General features: G+C 51.9%; 1 protein-coding gene across 2 annotated transcripts; it reads right to left on the reverse strand.

Annotated features, from left to right (window-relative positions):
- Positions 1–1086: 1086 nt before the first annotated feature.
- On the reverse strand, positions 1087–26383 carry AAR2 (AAR2 splicing factor). Of its 2 annotated transcripts, none has more exons than XM_075571864.1 (5): positions 26199–26383; positions 4917–5466; positions 4072–4289; positions 3540–3769; positions 1087–3390 (listed from the first exon to the last, which is right to left on the reverse strand). In XM_075571864.1, the coding sequence occupies exons 2-5, from the start codon at positions 5462–5464 to the stop codon at positions 3151–3153; spliced, it is 1236 nt and encodes a 411-aa protein (XP_075427979.1). In that variant the 5' UTR covers positions 5465–5466; positions 26199–26383; the 3' UTR covers positions 1087–3150. The 2 variants fall into 2 exon arrangements, with proteins under 2 accessions (XP_075427979.1, XP_075427978.1); XM_075571863.1 differs by lacking the exon at positions 26199–26383 and adding an exon at positions 6873–6907.
- Between the last annotated feature and the right edge of the window lie 447 nt (positions 26384–26830).

Below are 26830 nucleotides of genomic sequence, written 5' to 3' on the forward strand. Positions count from 1 at the left end.
GATAAGGTGCGAGAGGGTGGGATAGAGAGGGCTTGTGGTGGCAGAGGGAGAAGAGAAACTTCCAACTCTGTAACCGGAGAAAAAGGAGCCAGGAGGAGATTTCGGTAGAAGCAGAGAGGACGGGGAAGGGGCAGAAGGAATCTCCTTGTGGATAGCAGGATAGCCTCCACCTTGTCTCTGTAGTAGTCAGCCATGGCTTGAGTAGAAGTGAAGCAAGGTTGGGAGGCGAGAGGAGGGAGTCAGATACAGACAAAAGGAGGGGTGGATTTGCGAGTGATGATGAGTGAGGAAAAGTACTGTTTGGCCTTAGGCTAGGTCCCCGCTGACTGCTGCAGCGCGCACTGTGGCGTGTGCAGCAGGGACAAGAACTGCCCCTCAATGGGGCCGGCCCCGCTACCTACCTTGCCCGCTGTGCAGCCAGATTTCTCTGAAGACAGAAAAACAGTCTTCAGAACTGGTGACGGAGCGCTGGCCATGCTCCCGGCGGTTCAGCCAATGAGGGCGAACCTGCCGGGAGACGTCAAGGCCGTGCCCTCCCCGCCACGACCACCCTATCTTTCCCCCTTCAGCTCAGTGCAGACTGGGGATCTCAGCTGCACGCGCCGCCAGCCTGGCGGGCAGCACCGACACCGGAGCCTTAGAGAGATTGGACATACCCTTAGGGCTTGTACATGGTGGGGACCGAGGGCGTGACATCCCGCGCGCCAGCAGCGCAGGTGATCCGTGGCCTGTGGGGTCTGCAGGAGGAGACGCGACCAAGAGCGGCTCCAATTCCGTGTTGGGGAGGCGTGCCCGTGACGTCACCCGAGTGGTTCGCCCTCATTGGCTGAGCCGCGCACGTGACCCGGGCCGTGGCGAGACAAGATGAAAAGATTGCCTCGTGAAAAATTCGTCGCGCCTTCGCGCTCGTGCACACGCGCTCCATGGCCGGGCGCATTGCCGTACAGGCTTTTGCGTGCAGCGCGTACGGCGGCTTACTATGGCCCAGGGCTTAACTAGTATAATTCAGACTACTGGAGCGGGCGCTGCTATCAGATTACCTATAAAAGGTCCTGAACAAAGATAACAAAGGAATAGGCACACCAACAATATGCAAACGGATTTTATTGGCTGTATCTATATTTTGTGTGTGTTGCCAAGTGAAACGGCGTCTCTGTATAACACCAGTCCAAGAGCGCCCTCTGGCGGCAAAACTCAGAACTGAGCCGTCTGTGTTCTCAGATCCTGGCACAGTCTCTTTCTCCCCCCCCCCTCCCCGAATGACTGACCCCTTCCCCCCACCACCAAGTGACTGACCCCTCCATACAAGTCATGTGGAGGGGGGGAAAGCAGAGATGCAGGGAGATGGGGGGGCAAGAAGTGGGGGGGGGGAGAGAGAGCAGAGATACGGGGAGTGGGGAGCAGCACTAGGCATTATGTCGGGAGCGCAGTCTCCCGGTTCTCCCCGTGGGGGGGAGCTGCACTATGACGGGCCGCAGTCTCTCGGTTCTCCCCCGGGGGTGGGAGCTGCACTATGACTGGGCCGCAGTCTCTTGGTTCTCCCCTGGGGGTGGGAGCGGCACTATGACGGGGTCGCAGTCTCTCAGTTCTCCCCCGGGGGTGGGAGTATCACTATGACGGGGCCGCAGTCTCTTAGTTCTCCCCCGGGGGTGGGAGTATCACTATGACGGGGGCGCAGTCTCTTGGTTCTCCCCCGGGGGTGGGAGTATCACTATGACGGGGGCGCAGTCTCTTGGTTCTCCCCCGGGGGTGGGAGTATCACTATGACGGGGGTGCAGTCTCTTGGTTCTCCCCCGGGGGTGGGAACGGCACTATGACGGGGCCGCAGTCTCTCGGTTCTTCCCCGGGGGTGAGGGGGAGCGGCACTATGACGGGGCCGCAGTCTCTTGGTTCTCCCCCGGGAGTGGGAGTATCACTATGACGGGGCCGCAGTCTCTCGGTTCTTCCCCGGGGGTGAGGGGGAGCGGCACTATGACGGGGCCGCAGTCTCTTGGTTCTCCCCCGGAGGTGGGAGTATCACTATGACGGGGGCGCAGTCTCTCGGTTCTCCCCCGGGGGTGGGAGCGGCACTATGACGGGGGCGCAGTCTCTCGGTTCTCCCCCGGGGGTGGGAGCGGCACTATGATGGGGGCGCAGTCTCTTGGTTCTCCCCCGGGGGTGGGAGTATCACTATGACGGGGCCGCAGTCTCTTGGTTCTCCCCCGGGGGTGGGAGTATCACTATGACGGGGCCGCAGTCTCTCGGTTCTTCCCCGGGGGTGAGGGGGAGCTGCACTATGACGGGGCCGCAGTCTCTCGGTTCTCCCCCGGGGGTGGGAGTATCACTATGACGGGGGCACAGTCTCTTGGTTCTCCCCCGGGGGTGGGAGTATCACTATGACGGGGGCGCAGTCTCTTGGTTCTCCCCCGGGGGTGGGAGCGGCACTATGACGGGGCCGCAGTCTCTCGGTTCTTCCCCGGAGGTGAGGGGGAGCTGCACTATGACGGGGCCGCAGTCTCTCGGTTCTTCCCCGGGGGTGAGGGGGAGCGGCACTATGACGGGGCCGCAGTCTCTTGGTTCTCCCCCGGGGGTGGGAGCGGCACTATGACGGGGCCGCAGTCTCTCGGTTCTTCCCCGGAGGTGAGGGGGAGCTGCACTATGACGGGGCCGCAGTCTCTCGGTTCTTCCCCGGGGGTGAGGGGGAGCGGTACTATGACGGGGCCGCAGTCTCTTGGTTCTCCCCCGGGAGTGGGAGTATCACTATGACGGGGCCGTAGTCTCTTGGTTCTTCCCCGGGGGTGAGGGGAAGCGGCACTATGACGGGGCCGCAGTCTCTTGGTTCTCCCCCGGGGGTGGGAGTATCACTATGACGGGGCCGCAGTCTCTTGGTTCTTCCCCGGGGGTGAGGGGGAGCGGCACTATGACGGGGCCGCAGTCTCTTGGTTCTTCCCCGGGGGTGAGGGGGAGCGGCACTATGACGGGGCCGCAGTCTCTAGGTTCTCCCCCGGGGGTGGAAGTATCACTATGACGGGCCGCAGTCTCTCGGTTCTCCCCCGGGGGTGGAAGCGGCACTATGACGGGGCCGCAGTCTCTCGGTTCTCCCCCGGGGGTGGAAGCGGCACTATGACGGGGCCGCAGTCTCTCGGTTCTCCCCCGGGGGTGGGAGCGGCACTATGACGGGGTCGCAGTCTCTCGGTTCTCCCCCGGGGGTGGGAGTATCACTATGACGGGGCCGCAGTCTCTCGGTTCTCCCCCGGGGGTGAGAGGGAGCGGCACGATGACGGGGTCGCAGTCCTGCGGTTCCTCTTCGAAGTCCCACTGGAATCTCTTGGTGAGATGAGCCCGGAACCGGATCGCTTTCTTCCTGACCGCTGGATCCGCAGAGGGGGAGCACAGGAAGGAGAAGAGCACCTGGGGGGGGGGAGAGAGGGAAATCACACACTGCTATTGAGGTTCTGTACCCAACTCATAGATCAGTCCTAGAGATAAAGGCTCTGCACATCTCATACGTAGGGGGAAGAGGTAAGGGGGGTGGGAGAAGGGTGAGGTGGGGGTGGTACCTGCAGGGTGCTGGTGAGGAAGTTATCGTGCGATACAATGTCTATGAAGAAGTCGGTGGGTATCTCTGCCAGCTGGTGGTACAGCACGGAGATGAGCGCGGTGTAGAGGTCGGGGTGTAGCAGAGCGTAGTTCTCCGCACGGCACAGCATGTTCAGCAGCCGCTTCCACTGCTCAAACGCCTCGTACACGTTCCCCAGGAGGAAGCACACGAAGGAGAACTGCAGCTCGGCTGGGGGGGGGGGGGGGGGGACAACACCATTATAAGGGGGGAGGGGGGACATCGTTATATGGAGTGAGTGAGGTTTCCCCCTGTGTGTGTAACCTGCCCCGCCTCCTCCCGCACCACACAGCAGGCGAATCTCACTAAACTATCTCAGTTCCACAGGAGAACAGAGATACTCAGTATCATTATGCAGCGCGGTGCGTTCATTATCAGTGTATAGATATTAAGCATTATATCACACGCACATGTGAGTATATATGAATTGTAAGCTCTTGTGCCCAGGTATATGGCGGAGGAATATCACTGACCGAGCAGCTCCAGCGGCTGGCCTGGGTAGTGGGTGTCCAGCAGGCGGCCCAGCGCGTAGGACAGGTCCATGCTGTGGTGGGTGACCTCGGCCGGCGTGGCGTTATCGGGGTACAGCTTAGCGGGGAGCGGGGTGAAGCGAATCTCTGTGCCGTCTTTCTGCTTCATCTCGGGCAGCCTGGCCAAGCCCTCCTTATAACTCTGACACACCGTGTCATACCTGCGCACACACGTGTACATGCCACCACCCCAATCTCACCAACTCCCGCCATCCCCCCCCCAATCTCACCACCCTCCCACCCCCCCCCAAATCTCACCAACCTCTCCCCCCTCCAATCTAACCAACTCCCACCCGCCACTAACCAACCCCCCAATATCATCATCCGCCCGCAGCTACCCCACCCGCCCCAATCTCACCAAATCCCGCCCGCCGCTACCCAACCCCCCCAACTCCCGTCCGCCGCTACCCAACCCCCCCAATCTCACCAACTCCCACCCACCTCTAACCAACTCCCACCCGCCGTTACCCAACACCCCCAATCTCACCAACCCCGTCTCCCCCCCACCACTACAAACCCCCCCCAATCTCACTAAATCCCGTCCGCCGCTACCCAACCCCCCCAATATCACCAACTCCCGCCCGCCGCTAACAAACCTCCCCAATCTCACTAACTCCCACCCACCTCTAACCAACCCCCCAATATCACCAACTGCCGCCCGCCGCTACCCAACCCCCCCAATGTCATCCACCTCTAACCAAACCCCCCAATGTCACCAAATACCGCCCGCCACTACCCACCCCCCACCCAATCTCTCCCCATACACAGCCCCCTCGCCCCCAGCATACCTGGGCAGGTTATGCCGTGCCCTGTCTTCGGTGTGGGTCATCTGGGCAACGGGCAGCACCTCCGGGAAGGCGCAGACTCTCCCGCTCAGCGGCTGCAGACGCGTCACCGCCTCCTCCCCGATGCGGCTGCTCAGAGACACCCACCGGCGCAGGCTCTCATAGGGGTACGGCCCCAGGAAAGGGTCCAGGGCGGGCAGCTCCCCCCGCAGCCTCTCCTCCTCCCCCCGGGGGGCCGGGCTCAGCTCCATGTCCTCCTCCCGGGGGTCCCAGCGCAGGAGGCGGAGATCCCGTGGCCCCAGGTGCAGGAAGAAGCCAATGCGGGGGGCTACCTCCCCCGAATACCCCCCTTTCCTGGCCGCGCTGTAGTGCAGGAAGTGCACACCGGGGGGCACCATCTTCACCCCCCGGAAACGGGGTCCCACCTGCCAGCTGTTAGAATCGATGCCAAATTCCGTGCCCTCGGGGACCCCCAGAATCACCAGCGTGGCTCCCGAGAAGAACAGCTGCTTGGCAAGCTCGGGGTCCATGTCAGAGGTGGGGGCGTCCATCCCTGCGCACAGAGAGAACACGCAGGGTTAACATGCTGCCAGGGGGACCAAGCAGCACATGGACACACATCATAAAGGGACGTGTAATCAAGCACACATGTAACACACAGCACGTACATAACACGTATACACACAAACCACATTACACACATAATGCACCCACAACCCGCACATAAAACGCACACAAACCACGTTACACACAGGACGTGCATAAGGCTGCGTCCATGGTACCTCAGACCGCGTCCATGGTACCTCAGACCGCGCGGACGTGTCAGCACGCTGAGCGAACAGACTGCCTTAAGGCAGTGTTCACGTACATGCGGCGTGCGCGCGGAGGCAGGAGGGGACGCGCAAGAAATCAGTTAAAACTGATTTCACGCACTACAGGGCGGTCACGTGAGCGGGCGAACCAGCTCCGTGACGTCACTGGGAACGCCCCCCACAGCCAGGGAAAGCACCCGCTTTCCCTCAGCCTCTGCGCGTCTCCGCACGGGCTGCAGCACCATGTCCGCAGCCTGACACGCACAAACAAACCGCGTTACACACAGCACACGCATAACATGCACACACAAACCCCGTTACACAGAGCACGCGCATAACATGCACACACAAACCACGTTATATACAGCACGTACATAACATGCACACACAATCCACGTTATATACAGCACGTACATAACATGCACACACAATCCACGTTATATACAGCACGTACATAACATGCACACACAATCCACGTTATATACAGCACGTACATAACATGCACACACAAACCACGTTATATACAGCACGTACATAACATGCACACACAAACCACGTTATATACAGCACGTACATAACATGCACACACAATCCACGTTATATACAGCACGTACATAACATGCACACACAATCCACGTTATATACAGCACGTACATAACATGCACACACAAACCACGTTATATACAGCACGTACATAACATGCACACACAAACCACGTTATATACAGCACGTACATAACATGCACACACAAACCACGTTATATACAGCACGTACATAACATGCACACACAAACCACGTTATATACAGCACGTACATAACATGCACACACAAACCACATTATATACAGCACGTACATAACATGCACACACAAACCCCGTTACACACAGCACACGCATAACATGCCCACACAAACCACATTGCACACAGCACGCACACACCACGTTACACACAGCACACACACACACAAACCACGTTACACACAGTAGGTACATAACACGCACACACAACCCACGTTACACACAGCACGCACAACACACCACATTACATTACACACAGCACACACACACAGCATGTAACACACAAACCACATTAAACGCAACACACGTGGCATGTAACACACACAACATACACAACATACAACACACACCAGCCTGAGCTCTGCAGACACTTCCTGTGCATTTCAAATACTTCCCCCCGGAACCTCAACTCTTACACAAAGGTTCCTACCTGTTAGATACACTGTACTCAGAGTGTATATATCCCCTTTTCCTCCCCGTATACATCTCCTGTTATATACACCGTACTCAGAGAGTGTATATGTATATATGTAACACCCCTATCCCCCCCCCCCCTGGCATGAGGGATAGGCTGTACATGAAAATAATGGAGGCATAGTAACAGTCTCTGTGTGTGACAGGGTTTATACCTGTTCAGAGGTGTCGTAGCTCAGCGGTTTACCTGTTCATCTCGGGGTAGATGGCGAGTTCGTGCCAGCTTGTGTAAGGCCGCGCGTATAGTGCCCGCGACGGGCGACGCTGCCCAAAAACAAATACATTGCCGACGACGCGTGCGCTTATAGTAAGCGCGACAGCAACAATGCGACGGAGCGACGTCGCGTTGCGGACTTTGGAAGCCGGGAATATTTGATTTTTCAAGGGCTGTCGCCTCATGTGACAGCCCCTGAACAAATCAAATGCCCGGGAACCCGCGACGCCGCCGCAAAGCGAAATCTAACTTTCGCTAGCGGCGACGGGTGACGTCACCCGTCGCGTCGCGGGCACTATACGCGCGGACTAAGGCTGCGGCCAGGCGGCGAACGGGCGCGCTGGCCACGACGTCACTGAGCTGGTTCGCCCTCATTGGGCCCGCCCGCTCAGCGCCACCCTGGACGAGGCCTAAGGGAGTTGGGGAACAGAAGAGGGCGCCAGGAACTTTTAACAGGAATTTATTAACAACAGCACCATAGTCCATACAAACAGGACTGGGTTTCAGCATGGTAAAATACAGCATCCACGAAGGTCTCTTCCATTGCGAGTTAGTCCATCCCTGATCCCTACTTAAATCGTGAGCATGGAACGCTGCATAAATCCAGCCCAGCTCCTTACTTAACCCTGGACAGCTTCCTGCAGCCATGTAGATTCCTATAGCACCCCTCTGGGGCCCCTAAACTGGAATACTGTCCCTATATAGAAACAAATACAAGGTGTTGCCTGCTGCTTAAGGCTGATTGTATAGCCTGCGATTGCGCTTGTGTGCGCACTTGCGCGCCAACCTCAAATCGAATAAGGGCTATGAGGCCGCTCCGTGTGCGCTGGCGCGACCGCCATTTGAAGTGACATTTTTTTTTGTCTTTACAACCGTTGCCGCGTGACCTCAGCGTCACGTGAGCTGGTTCAGCCAATGAGGGCGAACCAGCTTTGTGACGACCACCCCCCCCCCACCCACGCCGACCAATAGCCTCCTACACTATGAGCACAGATCGCGTGTGCTACAGCAGCAAGAGCTCGCGCTCTCGCAAGCAAGCGGAGTGTATGCGCTCGGCCTTGCAGGCTAGGAGACCGTGGACACCTCCCTGATGGTATATGGAGTCTGGGACTTCCCTGGTGTGATGGAGACCTCAATACACAATGAGGGAACCCCGTGATTTATACCCAGGGCGCGGCCAACGCTCTGCCCCGGTATCTGGGCAGATTACTTGTTGCAAGAGGATCACCTAGGTCAGGTGACCCCTTCCAGCAACTTCTAGAACTAAGCACAAGGCCCAACATGTGCCTGGGAAATAGAAACATAAATTGTATGTCGAAAGCCTTGTGAGGACTTAACCCCGGCACTGCCTGCCGCTACCAGGACTGACATGCAGGGCAAAGGGAAATGTCTAGCAGGGGGATGGTGATTCTCCCTCTCTCCCCCTCCCCATATACCTGGAGTCGGGGGAGGTGGGGGTTAGGGGTATTACAAAACATCACTATCCCCTCCTCATCCCCCATATACTGTACATCTCCTGTTATATACACTGTACTCTGAGTGTGTGTGTGTGTGTGTGTGTGTGTGTGTGTGTGTGTGTGTGTGTGTGTGTGTGTGTGTGTGTGTGTGTGTGTGTGTGTGTTTGTGTGTGTGTGTGTGTGTGTGTATATCTCTATATCTATCTCTACCCACAAAAAGTACTTTTCAACACAAGTGTATTGGTAAAAAGTGGTACATCTAGACCAGTGGTTTTGAACCTTTTTTTTTTGATTAGGGAACCCCAGAATTCGATTTTTAAATTCTGGGGAAACCCAACCCTCGCCCCCTGGCTCTCGGCCCACCGTTGCCAAGCCCCCCCCCCCGCCCCCTCCCCCCCCTCCTCCCCCCCCCCCCCCCCCCGCCGTCCTGAGCTCATAGATTGCTTCAGCATCGGAAAAAACGACAAGAATGCTAAAAGAACGTATTGGCATACACAGATGTGCGATTAGAAAAGCTCTGCTGAGCACACAGGACGACGAAGACCTTCAACATCCGCCGGTAGCCCGACATTTCAAGAAACATAAGCACAGCCTGGTAACAATGCGGTGTATGCCCATATTACAGGCCCATGCTTCCCCGCGTGGGGGAGACAGAAACAAGTCACTACAGCTCAACCCCGCTATAACGCGATCCGTTACAACGCGATCCAAGCGTGGCTCCCAAATTTCGTATTTATGAATAATTTACAACACGATAACTGGCGTCTTAAATACTTTATTGTACAACGCGTACAATTGTAGATTATTTTTAACGCGATCCGCTTATAGCGCGATGTTATTCTTTGGACCCCAAGCACAGCGTTAGTAGGCGGTTGAGCTAAGGCAATCTATGAGCTCAAGACTATGACCCCCTAAGTGGTTAAATGAAGACTTTGAGTTGCTTTCTTTAAAGACCGGGTTCATATATACATATATCTAACTCATACAAGCAGGTTGACTACGCATGCGCATATGCTAACGGGATTCAATGGGTTAACAGTGGTCACTGGTGCTGTGCTCGGTCCCTTTCATGGAATTGTGCCTTCATTCAGCCTGACTTGTATTATACTTTTTATTGGCCATATCAGCTGCATGGGATATAGGGATGGTGCAGTATGTTCCGGATCACTGTATTGTCGAGCTCTTTTCATCTTGTCCACCTCGCCTGCCGAATTTGCTGCATATTTTCATCATGTACATAGCACACCACTCCCCTGCACGCCCCCCACACTCACATTCACCGGTTTGCAGGCCTTAGCCGCGATTTGACTATGTGGCGTATGACACTCGATGTACTGTTGTGCTCTCATTTTCGCGCATGCGCTTAAGCCCTTTCCGTGACGACCGGAAGGCGTTACAGTGGTGCGCATGCGCCAAAGGATTACCAGGAGAACTGGAGGATGCTCCACTGGTGCGCATGCGCCAAGCAAGTACCAGGAATACCAGAGGACGCTACGTAACGGTCTGTCTGGGTTACTATGGACTCCTTACGTTTAACGATGCATGCGCCAGCATTACCTATGACGTCTGCCACATGGCGGAGCCTTACGTAAACACAGCACATGACGCAATTTTCACGGTTTTAGTGATTTTTTAAAATTGTTTTGGGGCGATTGATGGTTTGGACGTATTGCCTGCACTGTGGTGTAAATATTATATATATATATATTGCCCCGGTGCCCTCCATGTCCCAGAGACCCCCCTCACGAAGTGCCGAGCGGTTGCGGGTGCCGCCGGAGGCAGCGACGGACCTGCCGGCACAACGCGAGGGTGGGGGCCAGTGCAGGGAGCGTTGCGAGCCTTGGGAGGCTCGGCAGCGTATCCGGCTAGCGGGGGCCGCCATTGCGGTTGCGAGCGCACGTGGTGTGATCGCGCATGCGCGGTACAGATTAGGGAGTTGCGGCGGCCATTGGGGGGTTGCGCATGCGCAGTGATAAGCGCGCGAACGCTAGCCTACCAGGGAAGGCTCTTGGAAGGGACTACAAGTCCCATGAGCCTCAGCAGCGCCCCACGTGACGCCAGGGAGCCAATAGGGCTGAAGGATTGCTCTGGGGACAGATTGATACATTTCGCGGGCTTAGAGCAACGGCAGTTGGAGCTGGGAGCAAGAAGGGGAAGGAAGGGTGTAGTGAGCAAGTGGCTCCTACACCAGGTAAGGTTCCCCAGGTCCCAGACAGGCCCCAACTACCCACCAGGTTAGTGGGTAAGTAATGAGGGACGGCCCCTAGGTTAGGGACTCTGCCCTTTGGTGCGTGTGGTGTGCAGTCTTGTCAGGTCACAGCTGTGAGTGCTGTGAGGGCTGACAAGAAGGCATCGTGTGTTGGTGCAGCACGATAGCTGCAGGTACCAGGTTGTGTGCAGTGTAACTGCAGGTATCAGGGAGAAGTTAGTGGGAGGGGATCCGGGAGGTGAAGGGAGAGGTAGTGTGGGTGCAGGGGGTCAGGGACCCTGCCTGCATAGGACATTTCTTCCCCACAGGCCCATAGGAGAATCCCTTAAGTCACCGTAGGTTGCTGTGCTGCAGGGACGCCATACATATCCTCTCACTTGGAAAGGGTGGGAGACGTATTGTGTATGTGGTTACTGGACACGGGGTGGGATCACCTGGTGAAGGGGGTAGCGTCCTGCGAGACGCATTAGTTAGTGTCTCCTCTAGAGAGGGACACCTGTTGATCTGTTGATGTTATATGCAAAAGTACGTTTCCTATGCTCACAAGTAAAGGTATTGGTGGTTATACATACTGTGTGCTTAGTGATATATATTGTCGTGCGAGGAACCACTCCCCCTCTGGTGGGAGCCATCGCAGGTGGAGGCGTTGCACCGAGTACAGGGTTACTCATAATATACTTGCCCCGGGTTCCCCGTGGCGGAAGCTCAGCCCTCCTGTGAGCCTAACAGGTAAAGCACCACACCCGGTAACAGTAGGTTCTCCGCACTCACACTATATCTGCGATTGGGTGGGGGAATACCAGTTACATATATATATATATATATATATATATATTTATATATATATATATATATATATATACACTAGCTGATATACCCGGCGTTGCCCGGGATGTAAATGCGTAATAGGTAGTATTATTTATAAATGGTGGAACAATAGGTGACTATTTGTTGTAAAGGTTGGATAATAATGTTGAAAAGAAAGATGGAAGAAAATGTAATACGATGTTGTTGTTTAAAAATGGTTTATTGTAAAGACACCATGCCATGTGTGGTCCTGGCCTGAGGCGCGAGGTAATGGTGCGCTCCCCCGGCCGGCTGCCTGGGCGGTTGAGGCGGGACGCGCAGGGGTGTTCTGCGGCAGGGGATTAAGGTGTGAGGCAGGAGGGATGTGAGGCGCAGGGTGTATGGTGTGAGGCGCAGGGTGTAAGGTGTGAGGCGGCACGCCTGCGGGTGTGGTGTGAGGCGCGGGGTGTAAGGTGTGAGGCGCGGGGTGTAAGGTGTGAGGCGCGGGGTGTAAGGTGTGAGGCGCAGGGTGTAAGGTGGCACGCCTGCGGGAGGGGTGTGAGGCGCAGGGTGTACTGTCTTACCTGGGCTGCTGCACATCGTGTGGTAGGCCATCTTGGAGAGGAGCACGTGGTGTGTGTGTGTGTATGTGTGTGTGTGTGTGACCACATCGGCCAATGAGAGGTGTGCGGGGGCGGGCGGGCCAAGGGAGCCATCTCATTGGCCTGAGGCAGAGTGATGGGCCAAAGGTCCAATGCGATTGCCCCTAGACACAGGGAGACACAGGACAAACAGACACGCATACAACGGTTTCAGAAATATATATATAGATAGATATGTAGCCTCTTTCCCCCTCGTGTTTAGGGAACTACCAGTGGTTCTGAGTGGCTTACATGAGGCCTGATCCTCCGCTGAAGGGAGCCTGGGTGACCTTGTTCACTTACACTCAGCGCCTCCACCTGGGAAGGACCCTCACACAGTGGGATAGCCCCTCCCAAGACAATACAGCAGTAAATATACACGCTTGGTACTAGAAAGGAATATTTACTGAACACTGAACATACATCAACACAGTAACTACACATCACAATATTAACCACGTGGAGTATTCCCACCGCACTTGGGGTGCGGTGGCACCTGTGTCCCAGTGTCTGTCCCACAATGTCAGTCCCCACCCAAAGTGTAGGGAGTAGTGCTACCCCTGAGAACAGTTGGTGCACTTGATGTTATACCTATATTTTCTCACAACCCAGGGGGAGCATATAGGGAAAAAAGCAACAAGAAACAGCAATCTAAGTGCAGACAGAAAACTTGTGTGTGAGTCAATTCTCAAGATGTCTTTGCTCATACGTGCAGCCCACTCACAAGATGTAGGTGGTATATGGGCAACAACAGGTGACTGGAATAAAGGCGATCTTCTATACCCAGGCGTTGATACACTTCAATTCAGTTTCCAATGCAGTGGTGAGATGCAAAGACAAAGATGGTGCAGACCAATATTAAAAGGTTGATCAAAGAGATAAAGAAAAGCTCCCTGTACGCCGCACTAGAGATCACCTATATCTATGTTAAAACTTAATATTTATTAGTAAACAGTTAAAATTTGTTTATTGCAGCAGTAATGTGAACCAAAGTAATTAAAATAATTGAAATAAAAACGGAGAGGTGAACTGTGTACCTAATAGAAATGACAGTGTAGAACAAAAACCACTATTGTCAATTAGAGTGTCCCACCACTATATAATTATACTAGAGGTGGTAGTGATTAAGCTACAATATTCTGTCATATGAAACCTACTCCTAGATGGTAGTGAGGGGTGTAACCTGAATTGATATGTACGCTTGGTTTGACAAGTAGATACAGTAATAGATCAGGTATACATACACATTTGTGCCAGACCGTCAGGTTCAATATTTAGTGAGCCTGTGGGTCTGTCATGGTGAACACTAGCAGTTGATGCAAGATCACAAAGTATGTGTCTTGTACTGTGAACCATGAACCATAATAGTTAAGGAGTAGTCAGAGTGTTGTGCTTCCTAATGAAGTCTCCGAAACACTCTGAAAGGAATAGGCAACAGACCTCTCCGATATAGCCAGCGTACTAGGTGGTAACGCTTAGCTCGCCCTACATATGTTTCACCTGTAGTGGCTTCATCGGGGGCCCCACTTTATTGCAGTTTTTGTTCCTATATCACACAGGTTATATCATTTAGGTTTTTTCCTCCTTTCACATTAGTATAGTGCAAGGTGCACACATTATGACCTTCTAGTCATTCCACTCCCCCTCAATATTAAAAGGTAAATACTTTATATAGGTTCAAAAAATGCGCACGTTCAATAAAATTAGAAACTGTGCTATTGGGGTGTTTAGCTTAGGATTGCAATTAGATTAATCTTGGTAGCAATGGAATTGTTTATTTAGCAAGTTTGAGCGCGAGCGCAGTGCGCATGCGCAACAGCTGTTAGCTATTGATTTTTCAATCACGGCATAGCAGGGGTATAAAAGGGTTCAGCCCGCTCTCCCCCAGTAAATTTTGTCCCTGAAGAAGCTCCTTTGCTGGAGGGAAACGCGCGTTGGACGCGCAATGTTGTCAGTCTCCTACTTGGAGCTGTTTTAATGTAGTGCTCTGTAGTCTCCTGGGTCACTGTGTATAGATCTCAGTATTTGGTCAGATAATTCTATCTCCACAGTCAGAGAGCTTGTTATCTCTGCTCTCCATGACATGTGTGCTCACAGAGTTTAGGCTGTGAACTCACCAGTTATATTGCTGTGAATGTGAATTCCATCTAGTGTTAACTTACCAGTATTTTTACTGGGAGTGTTAACGTTATACTCTGAGTACTTGCACTTCATCACACTGACTACCTGTCAATGGTAACAATTGCAGTAGGTTCGCTGAGTGTATCAACGCCTGGGTATAGAAGATCGCCTTTATTCCAGTCACCTGTTGTTGCCCATATACCACCTACATCTTGTGAGTGGGCTGCACGTATGAGCAAAGACATCTTGAGAATTGACTCACACACAAGTTTTCTGTCTGCACTCAGATTGCTGTTTCTTGTTGCTTTTTTCCTATATGCTCCCCCTGGGTTGTGGGAAAATAAATCTACCTTCTGGGGACCAGTGAAGACAAGTCCCTGCCAGAGGGTTTGAGCAGGGAGTTGCAACGTATTATTATATCACGTTATTTGGCACTATTTATGTCACTAAATTCAGTTTCACTTTGATTTATTGTATATCTTTAATTGTCACTTTACAGCTAGTGACCACTTTCAGTGTCTAGCGCCTGTTTTTGCGCCATCACTCTGTCACACTTGATGTTATACCTTCCAGTACCGAGTACCGCCGAATAACTAGAATAATCCGTCTGATCCCTGATGTCAGTCGGTCCAGTCTGTCCAATGAAAGCGTCCGCCTCTGCGTGGGGTGAACTCCCGCTGGAGGGTCTCACCTTTAAGAGTCTCTTAGTATGGCCTGGGTATGGTCCCACACCGCAGGCCGCACACACCGCGTGCATCCATCACAGATGTGCTGACTACCACTAATGTGCTAAGGGGAGTGTCCCTGTCTTGAGGCCTTCCCTACAGCACACATGCTAATAGTGATGGGACTAGCTGGGACCTAAGGGGGTATCTGGCCTAGTTCAGTGGAGCACTTCTCCCTTGACTTTACCTCACCCCTTGCTGTCCTGCTCCCTACTGACTCGTGGTGCTCTGTGCGCCAAATGTAACTCTTCTGGGTAGCTGTGCTTCTGGCAGGCCTATTGGCTTTTCCCGCCCATGTGATAGCAGCCCCTGGGGCTGCTGGGAACTGTAGTCCCCTTGCAGAGCCTGTTTCTGTAATGGCTGCCGCTAGCGCTGTACTGCGCACGCGCAACCTGTCTGTCGTGCATGCACGGCCCACTAAGATGGCGACGCCCTGCACAGTGGCTTCGCCGCGGAGCTCCGGCGACGCGCTTGCCACCCGGCAACCAGCCCGGTCCGCCTGCAGTCTCGGCGGCACCCGGGCAGCTCTGTAGCCGTCCCCCTCCTCGGCTAGAGGTAAAAGGTGAGCTCGGCTACATCCTCCCCCTGGTAGAAACTCCAACGTCCCAGCTTGGAACAACATACATAACAAAGTTTATATAATAGAAAATACATTATATAACGTACAACTTCACAAATGCGTACTTTACACCAGGTTAAATGCCTCAGTGAACATAGTGATAATCGAAGTTAGCTTGCTACGAGCCAGCTGCTGAGACTCATAGTGGGGTGCCCCTATCGAATCATATGCCACTCTAGTGGGTGGGTGCCTCACTCGCTGACTCCTGCGAAGTTCTTCTTCCGCTTCTCCCTCTAGGGGTAGCAGTCGTGAGCTTGCGGCTCTGACTTTCTCAAAGGGGGTGCAAAAGTCTGTATAAAGTCTCTTTGAGGAATGAAACTTTGACTTCTGGGATCCATGGGGGGTTTTGGTTGGGACCACTGGGATTGGTATATGTGGCCTGGGCTCATTACCCGTTGCTCCTTCGGGAGGTGCCCATTGGTCTCCGTTTGAGCTAGAAGTGGGTCCTTCCATAGGATCCTGATTTGGTTCAGACACGGACTCAGAGTTCTCGTCGGACCCCGCTTGCTCACTGGCCAATGTTAATGTCTCGGTTGGGGATGATCTTCTCCGACTTGTAGAATGGGCAGTAAGTGGTTATGGTGCCAGGCCTTTACCCTGCCATCTACATCTCGGATTCGGTAGACAGGGAGGCACGGCATCTCTGACTCTACCTCAAAGGGAGTTTCATGCCAACAGTCCGTCAGCTTATGTTTGTCAGGGACTCCTAGCTTTCTCAGGAGAAAGGCGTCTCCAGGCCGAAGTTCCCGATAACGGACTTTGGGGTCATATCGTCGCTTATTGGTCTCATTCAGTTTGGCTGCGGCTTTCTCTGCCAACTAGTATGTGCCGTATCGGTAGATACCCGGAGATGGATGTCCACAGGCAGTCGTGCCTCTCGCCCGAACATCATGAGGTACGGTATGAGCCTGTGGATTCGTGCCTGGTGCAGTTGTATGCATGCATCATCGCTTCAACGTGCTTGCTCCATTTGGCTTTCTGGGAGCCTTTTAGGGTGCCCAATATGTTGAACAGGGTTTGATTGAAACTCTCCGGAAAGGCGTCTCCCTCTGGATGATATGGGGTGGTCCTTGTGACGGTAACTTTGTGACAGGCTATTAATAATACACACAAAAATATATCTGGGTTGGATTGGACGAGGCTTAGATATGATAAAATATAATTTATTCCTTGATAAAGGTGAACACAACAAGATATACAAATAACAGACAAAATATGGACACTCACTTAAGATGGAATGATGAAACAGTCATAATTCTGGACTGGCAGTTCATACAGCCATCTTCAAAAATCACCAAGACACGAAACAATTATTTCCCATTGAACACAACCTAAACTCAGCCCCTCTCATAAATCGGTGGTGAGGTTTACAGTTTTCCACAGAGTAAAACTCCTCCCACCCAAGGACGTTTAAAAAAACTGCTTTTCCTATCTAAATAACTTCATAACTTCAGTTCAGTAGTACTTACAGGCACGTGAGACATATTAATACATTCCGGCACGCATGACGCTTCCAATAAGACTAAATATTACCGTGTAATACTAAAATTAAGAGAATTATTAATATCTGTCTCTTAGGACCTGCTAGACATCATGTGTCTGTAATCGTTATTTGCGGCTCGTTCCCCCGGTTACACATATGTAATTTTTAGCACGTTCAGCCGAGGACATCTCATGGTATTCTTATATTTAATAAGGTCACTCATTCTGATATCTCCTTGGGTAACCGCACCCCTGGCCCCCATGACCCCTGGTCAATAAATCCTTTGAAGCAGGGACTCCTGTGTAGAGAACATTTGTCAAAGGTGCTAGATTTCACACCCAATGCCCCAGACATGGGCCTAGCTGTCTCTACCAGCAAGATGTGTTAACATACACCAAACCCCCTCTGTAATTTTCACACCCAACTTCAATCAAGCCTGTTGAAGCCCAGATATTTCTGAAAAGACACCACACATATTTGTATTTTCCTAAACTGCAGCTCATTAACCCCTTAAGCCCCAGTGTGTGTGTGGTGCAGACACTGGCACAGAAACAATACATTTATACAGGGGAATAAACAGTTAGATGGCTGAAGCAAGGCAAAAACACATTACTGTCCAGTTAACCCCTTGCTTCCCAGGTGAGAGTAGAGGGTGGCCAAATGGGATGTAACCCCTTTAATCCCGAGCCAAATCCCCTCTCTCTTGACAGTCCTAGACTTCTGGATGTTGAGCAGGTGGAGAAGCTCCTTGATAAGCTTGCTCTCAAAGTCTCTTCCCTGATCGGAGTGCATCCGATTCGGCAGACCATAGTGGACAAAGTATTTCTCCAACAGCACTTTAGCCACCGTTATCGCCTTCTGATCCTTGGTAGGGAATGCTTGTGCGTACCGCATATAGTGGTCGGTCACCACCAGCACATTCCCGATGCCTCTTAAATCAGGCTCTATGCACAAGAAGCCCATACAGACTAGATCCATAGGACTGGAGCTTTTTAAGTGATCCATGGGGGCTGCACGTGTGGGTAATGTCTTCCGCTGGATACACCTCAGGCACTTCCGGCAATGGTGCTCTACGGACTCTCGCATTTTGTGCCAGAAGAATCTGTCCCTCACTAGTCCGAAGGTATTATCTACCCCCAGATGTCCGCGGTCGTCGTGCAGGGACCGTAGGACATGGTACTGCATGCTTCTGGGCAGAACCAACTGTCTCCTGTCAGGGTGATTGTGGTAGAGGACGATTCTATAGAGGAGGCTAGGGTGTAGACTAGGGTGACCACCTGCATCAGATTCAGTATCAATGATCGTGGGTGGTTCAACCTGGGCGGAGTTTTTAATCCACTCTGGCCCTGTGGCAACTCTGTTTGGTAGTCGGTAGACTTATCGTCTTGATGTTTTGTATTGTATTGTATATGTTTGTATTGTTTTTTCTACGCTGACCGATTCTTCAGTGTGGGAAAAGTCCCAAGTGGTGTCTGGTGGGGTATTGTTACGCTGTGCTGACCACGGACAAGGAGGGACCCCGAAACTGAGGTGAGATGGGTAACAAACTGCACCCACAGCTACGGGGACACGCCTGGAAAGTGAAAAATAGGCGTCTGGAACGGTCTGGGAGTATAAGATAAAGTAAGATACTCGCCAGACGAGAAGGGAGATTCCAGAAGATAGGTGGTACCGAGAGCCTGGGGTCCAGAGCCGGGAGGTAGGTAGGAATCCGCAAACCGAGGTGAAGGGGTCGAGAAGTCCAGGAGGTCAGGATACAAGCCAAGGGCAGGAGACGAGAGCGGATCCACAGCCAGGCCGGTTCGGTACGCAAGGGATCACTAAAGAGACAAAGAGACAGGAACTGAGGCAGGCACGACCGTGGTAAATACAGGTCATATAAAGCTATACTCAGCCAAAGAATGAATGGCTGAGCAAGGTATAAATAGGAGGAAGGACCAATAGGGAGAGGGGGAGTAACAAGGGAGCGGCCCCAGGGAAGATAGTAATAGGTAGGGAGAAACTTACCACAGCTGTGTTGAATGTGCAGCTTGTGGGCGGTGTGTGCCGCGTGGGAGAGACGCGCGCGGCTCCAGCTGGGGGCGGGAACTCCTCCTGAGGGAGGACGTAAGGCCGTGTGCGCGCATGCGCGGGTTCAGTAGCCGCCGCAGGGAGCGGAGGAGAAAGGAGATCCCGCCCGCGGCGGCGAGATGCAGAGCAGGCGCAGAGACAGGTAAAGTCTCGGGGAGAACCCCCTTAGGGAGAGGTGTTTCCCCGGACCTTACAGGTATCTCTTCTATAGTAGCACCGTTTGGAAGCTCCTTCAGTACCAGGAGACCCCGGTCTACAGCTTCCTCATCCATCACAGGCTTATCCGCAACAAGCTTGACCCCTGTATCAGTAGAGAGGTCATTTGCATTTTGTTCAGGACACTTAAGTTTCAGTACCTTAATTAGGTTGTAGTTCTCCTCACACCTAACCGTTACCCGTGGCCTCTCTTTTTTGTAGCTGGCACACCTGTAGTCATGTACCTGTTTTCCTTGCAAAGACGAGTAGACAACTAGTGTTGCATCTTAAGGGGCGTAATCACAGATACTGTTCTGTCTCATTCTAGCCAAAGACTGAGTCCTTATAGCGGCTAGTTACATCGCGAGGAGTCTGGATTGGGCCATGGGGGCCCCCGGTAGCCTGACTGTATTGGTATTGCGCTTCTCAGTCGTAATTCGGTTCTTTTCCTGGATTTTGTGGAAAGACGATCGTAGTACTGAGACGGCATTGTGGGTGCGCCTAGAGCAACGCACAGCGTGCTTGGTTGTGATGTAGGACCTATATCTGGATTTAATCACCCAAGCAGCTTCATTTTCCTGTAGCATCTTTGCTTCAGACACTTCCTAACATTTGACTGGAGTCAAATGACACATTGCTTGAAATGTTCATAGTTCTCTCTGTCGTTGCATTCTCCATAGTGACTGGAGAGGGCAGGACGCTTTATTCTGGCGACAAAGCTGACGAGTTTTCATTCCTCTGTAGGCAGCCTGTATGATGAGCGCAGAGCGTTTGTGTAGGTACCTACCAGTATAGCCCTCCAACCTTCCTTGGATGAGAGCTTGGCCGTATTTCTGGGGGGTTGGCACGTTTCTCTTCTTTCTTTCAGAGTCTGATCTGAGAGATTTCCAATTGCAGACACAGGGAATTTCTCTTTTCCTGGTGAAGAGCGCCCCCTGCTTCTTCCAGTGAAAACTGTACTTAAAGCTTTCCTCGTTGGAGTTGTTGCTTCTGCTTAACTTTTTTACTGGTTGGATCAGCCAGATAGGAAACCTCCTTTGTCAAGTTTCTATTGTTTCTTTCCACAGTCTCTATAACCCTCAGGGCCTCCTCGTAGTCCTCCTTCCATTTATGCACTTCTAAGTTGAGACTCCAGGTCTTCTGGTGTGAGACTTCTAGCTCTAGGTTGAGGGTGTGAAGCACCTTCTAAGAGACGAAGATTTGTACTAAGACTGCTGACATCTTTATGAGAGACTTCCAGCTCCTCCACGAGACTATGGCATTCATTTTTAGAGATTTTCAGTTCTGTGCAGTGACTGCTGATCTCCTGGTGTGAGGCAGCCAGCTCTATGCGGAGAGTGTGAACCTCGTTTTGGAAGACCTTCTGCTCGGTACAGAAACTGTGAGATTTTTTTAAAACCTCGATTCTAATAACTATTACCCTATATAACCCCTCCCTATAACTCTTCCTATTGCCCCATATAACCCTCCCTATAACTCCTCCTATTGCCCCATATAACCTCTCTTTATAACTCCTCCTATTGCCCCATATAACCTCTCCCTATAACACCTCCTATTACCCCATATAAGCGTTCCCTAGAACTCCTCCTATTATCTCATGTAATCGCTCCCTATAACTCCTCCTATTACCCCATATAACCACTCCCTATAACTCCTCCTATTACCCCATATAACCACTCCCTATAACTGCTCCTATTATCTCATGTAATCGCTCTCTATAACTCCTATAAGCCCATATAACCGCTCTATAACTCCTCCTATTACCCCATATAACTGCTCCCTATAACCCCATATAACCTCTCTCTATATCTCCTTATAACTCCTCCTATTACCCCATATAATCTCTCCCTATAACTCCTCCTATTGCCCCATATAACCACTCCCAACAACTCCTCCTATTACCCCATATAACCGCTCCCTATAACCCCTGTGATACCATCAGGTATCTCTAGGTGCTGGAACAGTGCAGTAAGTTTACTTTTCCAGCTCACAGAGAGTTAAACCTCCCTGGAATGGCTAATGCAGCTGCTGCTGCCTATTTAATCAGAATGGACTCCTTGAGTGAACGAGGAAGTGTTTAAGGCAAACACAGAGAGCTGCAATGCTGCCATGCTGAGAGTCACAGAGTGAGAAATTGCTGTCCCAGAGAGGGGGACAGAGAAGTGCTCCCCAGCAAGTGAAGCTTGCACAGACCCCCAGGCCCGCTGGACGCTGGTTGCGGAGCCTGCTGGGACTGCCTGGATTTAAATCCCAGAGGAAAGAAGGAAAGGACGACAGACCATGCTGAAGCGGGGATATCCTGTCCTTGACCGTGGACATACAGAGGAGAGTTTCTCTGGACTCACGTGGGGCCGAGTTCCCCTAAGAAGGATAGGACGCGAGACCGCGCTGAAGCGGGGACGTCTGCGCTAAACCCTTATTTGCTGTATACAGAGACTTTATATGCTCAGCAATAATAATATCTGTTTGGGGTGGAACCAGCTTAGCTGTCCATCCGGGTTAGTGAGGGTTTGAAGCTGAATGTACAGTTAGTCTCCTAAGAGAAGTAGGAGTTTATTTTATGATTTGTTTGGACTTAAAGGGACAGTGGGCCTGTTAGTATGATTTAATTCCTGTAAATAAACCCCATATAAAGAATTACAGTTTTTCCTGCCTTACATTGGGACTAAAAGAGACAGCAACGTGGTGTGGGCATCACACCCCATATAACCTCTCCATATAACTCCTCCTATTACCCCATATAACTGCTCCCTATTACTCCTCCTATTACCCCATATAACTGCTCCCTATAACTCCTCCTATTACCCTATATAACTGCTCCCTATTACTCCTCCTATTACCCCATATAACTGCTCCCTATAACTCCTCCTATTACCCCATATAACTCTTCCCTATAATTGCTCCTATTACCTCATATTACCGCTCCCTATAACTCCTCCTATTGCCACATATAACCTCTCCCTATAACTCCTCCTATTGCCCCATATAACCTCTCCCTATAACTCCTCCTATTGCCCCATATAACCTCTCCCTATAACTCCTCCTATTACCCCATATAACGTCTCCCTATAACTCCTCCTATTACCCCATATAACCTCTCCCTATAACTCCTCCTATTACCCCATATAACCTCTCCCTATAACTCCTCCTATTACCCCATATAATATCTCCCTATAACTCCTCCTATTGCCTCAAAAAACCTCCCTATAACTCCTCCTATTAGCCCAAATAACCGCTCCCTATAACTCCTCCTAGTACCCCATATACCGTATTTCCTCGATTCTAAGACGCAGCTTTTTTCACATTTTCACGTGTGAAATTGAGATGCGTCTTAGAATCGATGTTTTTAAAAAAAAAAACGCGTCTGCAGGGGGCGCTGCTGGAGCAGCCGCAGTGGGGAATTTTCCAGCGTTCAGCAGCACCTTGGCAGTATTACTTGCTTCCGACCACGGCCGTTAAGCCGCGGCAAAACACACATTTCTTGTCTTTTGGCAAAGGTGGTCGCGCATCGCGCTTTCTGCAGGCGCGCGCAGGCAATGACTGGGGCCGGCCCCATTGACGGCCGTATCTTGTTTGCACCGCGCACGTCATAGCGCGCGCAGCCGCGAGCAGTGGGGAAGAGGCCTTACACGACCTTAAGGCCGTGATTATGCCAAAAAACACCGGTGGCGTCGCATGTCGCGGCGCAAAAACAAACTGCTGAAATCTTATATAGCTGACCGTACCGTTACCGACGTGCGTGCCGCCTGGAGATGCAGGGCGGCAGACTGGAGAGGAGACAGAGGGTTTTATTTTGGGCAGGCGACAGACGCGTCACGTGAGTGGTTCAGCCAATGAGGGCGAACCACTCACGGCCACGCCTCCGCCACAATCAAGATGCCGCTCGGCGGCAGCGCAGGGTGACGTCACAGGATAGCGCTGCCGCCCTGCAGCCCTTGGTATAATCGAGGCCTAAGAAGGGAAGATACCCGCAAGTAGATGACGCCGTGCTACGTCTTGACATTGAGACACGTGCAGAAGGCTTGGCTGTCACACGCCAGACAAGGCAAGTAAAGGCAGGAGAAATTGCCAAATCTCTGGGAGTAGATTACACCATTTTCAAATCAAGGAGAGGTTGGTGTGACCGATTCGTGCGTCGTGAAGGACTATCACTCAGGCGCCGAACATCTGTCAAAAGATTCCAGCTGACTTCCAAGAGAAGCTGCTTAACTTCCACCGATACGTCATTGAATTAAGAAAAAAACACAACTACGAGTTTAAGCAAATAGGAAATGCAGGCGAAACCCAGATATTCTTCGATATGCCTTGAAATTGTACCGTCAATACTAAAGGTGCTGAAGAGGTCAAGATCATGAGCACGGGTTATGACAAGCAGCGTGTCGCTGTGATGCTATGCATTACTGCCGATGGCCGAAAGTTGCCGCATTATATCATTTTAAACCGCAAAATATCTTTCCCAAAGATGTAATTGTGCGCACACAAAAAAAATGGATGGATGACGGCTGAGATGATGGAAGACTGGGTAAAAGTCGTCGGGAGTACATGTCCACGAGCTCCACGTAACACACCTCGTATGTTAGTGTCAGGATCCGTGATCCGCGACGTGCTCGGCGAACTCGTCACTTACCCCAACACGTGATCGGGGTTCCGCCTCCAGACTCCATCCACGCGGCAACGTCATCAGTATGCGGCGCGCGGTCAGTGCACACACGAGCCGCGTCATCTCTCCGCCTCTGGGATCCTCCCCACACCTGTCTCTTGCACCGTATCCTCCTATCACACTCACTCTCTCTGACGCGCCTGCTCCAGCCTGTTACCTCATTGGTCCCTGTGTCCTATATATGCTCAGCCGGCCCACTGGCAAATCGGCTGAGCATAAAGCTTCCTATGTGCGCAGTGTTCACTGCTACCCCTTGCCTCCACAGTCTTGTCTTGTCCTCCGGTTCCTAGTTCCTCTGTTTCTGACCTCGGCTATTCTTCTGGACTCCGCACTTCTAAACTCCTGACCCCGGCTACCAACAACGATCTGCACCTCTCCAACCCCGACCTCGGCAAAGTTCCACGACAATCCGCACCTCTCCAATCCTGACCACGGTTAAGTACCTTCAACGATCCGCACCTCACCAACCCTGACCAAGTACCACGACAATCCGCATCTCCACAATCCTGACCACGGCTAAGTACCTTCAACGATCCGCACCTCTCCAACCCTGACCTCGGCAAGCACCTCTGACTATCCATACCTCTCCAACCCCGACCTCGGCAAAGTACCACGACGATCCGCACCTCTCCGATCCTGACCACGGCAAGTATCTCTGACCATCCATGCCTCTCCAACCCCGACCCGGCTACCTCGACCATTCTACACTCCAGACGCGCCCACGCGGCTGTGGGTTGGTGTTATATATCAATCCCCACCTCGCCCTCGTGGTCACGCCTCTGAACAGCTAAATAATAAGCTCGCCAGAATGCGTTGTGACTTGGTGGTTGTTCCTGGTGGCATGACTAGCCAACTTCAACCCCTCGATGTTTCAGTGAAGAAACCATGTAAAGATCATATAAGGAAAGAGTATGAGGCATGGTTGCTATCTGAACACCTTCCTTGGACACCTTCTGGTAAGATTAAAAGGGCATCTGCATCAACATTTACAGAAGGGGTGTCAGCTGCTTGGAAGAACGTACCAGAAACAATAGCAGAGCACTCATTTAAGAAATGCTGCATCACAAATGCACGTGATGGTACAGAGGACGATCCTCTGTGGGAAAACACTGACCTCAGCCACTCCCAAAGTGATGCAGAAGAATCTGTAGACTCAAACTCTGAATGTGATACTGAAGAAGGAAGTGATATGTAATTGTATGGAGACATGTATGCTATTGTCTGCTCGGAAAAACATTAATTAAAAACCATTAATGTAGTGTTTCTTTCCCCCGCAAATGTTTTTAATTAAAATCAATGGTACGTCTTAGAATTGAGGAAATATGTTAATATCTCCATATAACTCCTCCTATTACTCCTTATCACTCCTCCTATTACCCCATATAACCTGTCCCTATAACTCCTCCTATTGCCCCATATAACCGCTCCCTATAACCCCATATAACCGCTCCCTATAACTCCTCCTATTACCCCATATAACTGCTCCCTATAACTCCTATTGCCCCATAAAACCACTCCCTATAACTCCTCCTATTACCCCATATAACTGCTCCCTATAACTCCTCCTATTACCCCATATAACCGCTCTCTATAACTCCTTCTATTACCCATATAACCCCTCCCTACAACTCCTCTTATGACCCCATAAAACCGCTCCCTATAACTCCTCCTATTACCCCATATAACCCCTCCCTATAACTCCTATTACCCCATATAACCCTCCATATAACTCCTCCTATTACCCCATATAACCGCTCCCTATAACTCCTCCTATTACCCCATATAACCCCTCCCTATAACTCCTCCTATTACCCCATATAACCCTCCATATAACTCCTCCTATTACTCCATATAACCCTTCCTACAAGTCCTCTTATTACCCCATGTAACTGTCCCTATAACTCCTCCTATTACCCCATATAACCCCTCCCTATAACTCCTCCTATTACCCCATATAACCCCTCCCTATAACTCACTGCAGGGGTCACAGAGCATAATGACACCTACTGTATAGTCACTTACCGAGTTTGATGATGTCACAGTAGGGGTCACACAGTGTGATGATGTCACAGCAGGGTGTCACCGTGTGATGATGTCACAGCAGGGGACACAGAAAGTAACGCTGTCACTGAGTGGATGTCCCACCCGTCCAGAATTCTGGGGTTCAATGATCTCTTCGATTGCATCCTCCAGGGTCACCGGCCCCATCACGGCTGCACATTGTCCCCCACGTGCTGCACGCAGGCCAGGAGGGGACTTCCTGCAGGGGGCAGTGTCACGTGGAGAAGGGCACATGTCACACGCAGAGAGGACACGCAACACAATACAGCGTACACACACACACAGACTGAAAGACTAAGCCCCGGGTAATGGAGGAATGAGTAACTGGGAGGTAATTAAAAGGACAATTATACAATAATCTCAGAGGTGAGATGTGCATTGTGTGTACGTGTGTGTACATGTACGAGAGGGGACCCTCCTGGAGACATGATAACCAGATTACCCTCCTACTACCTGGCTATACAAGAGAGGAAGCATTTAATGACCCAGTGACCATTCTGTCACCCAGCAGCGACTACAGTATGTAGACCCTCCGGTCGTTCTGTAATTGGGGACAACCATACACTAAAGGCCCCTTTTCCCCGTGCCCAGCC

This window comes from Ascaphus truei, chromosome 15 (genome assembly GCF_040206685.1).
Source record: "Ascaphus truei isolate aAscTru1 chromosome 15, aAscTru1.hap1, whole genome shotgun sequence".
NCBI classification, from domain to species: domain Eukaryota; kingdom Metazoa; phylum Chordata; class Amphibia; order Anura; family Ascaphidae; genus Ascaphus; species Ascaphus truei.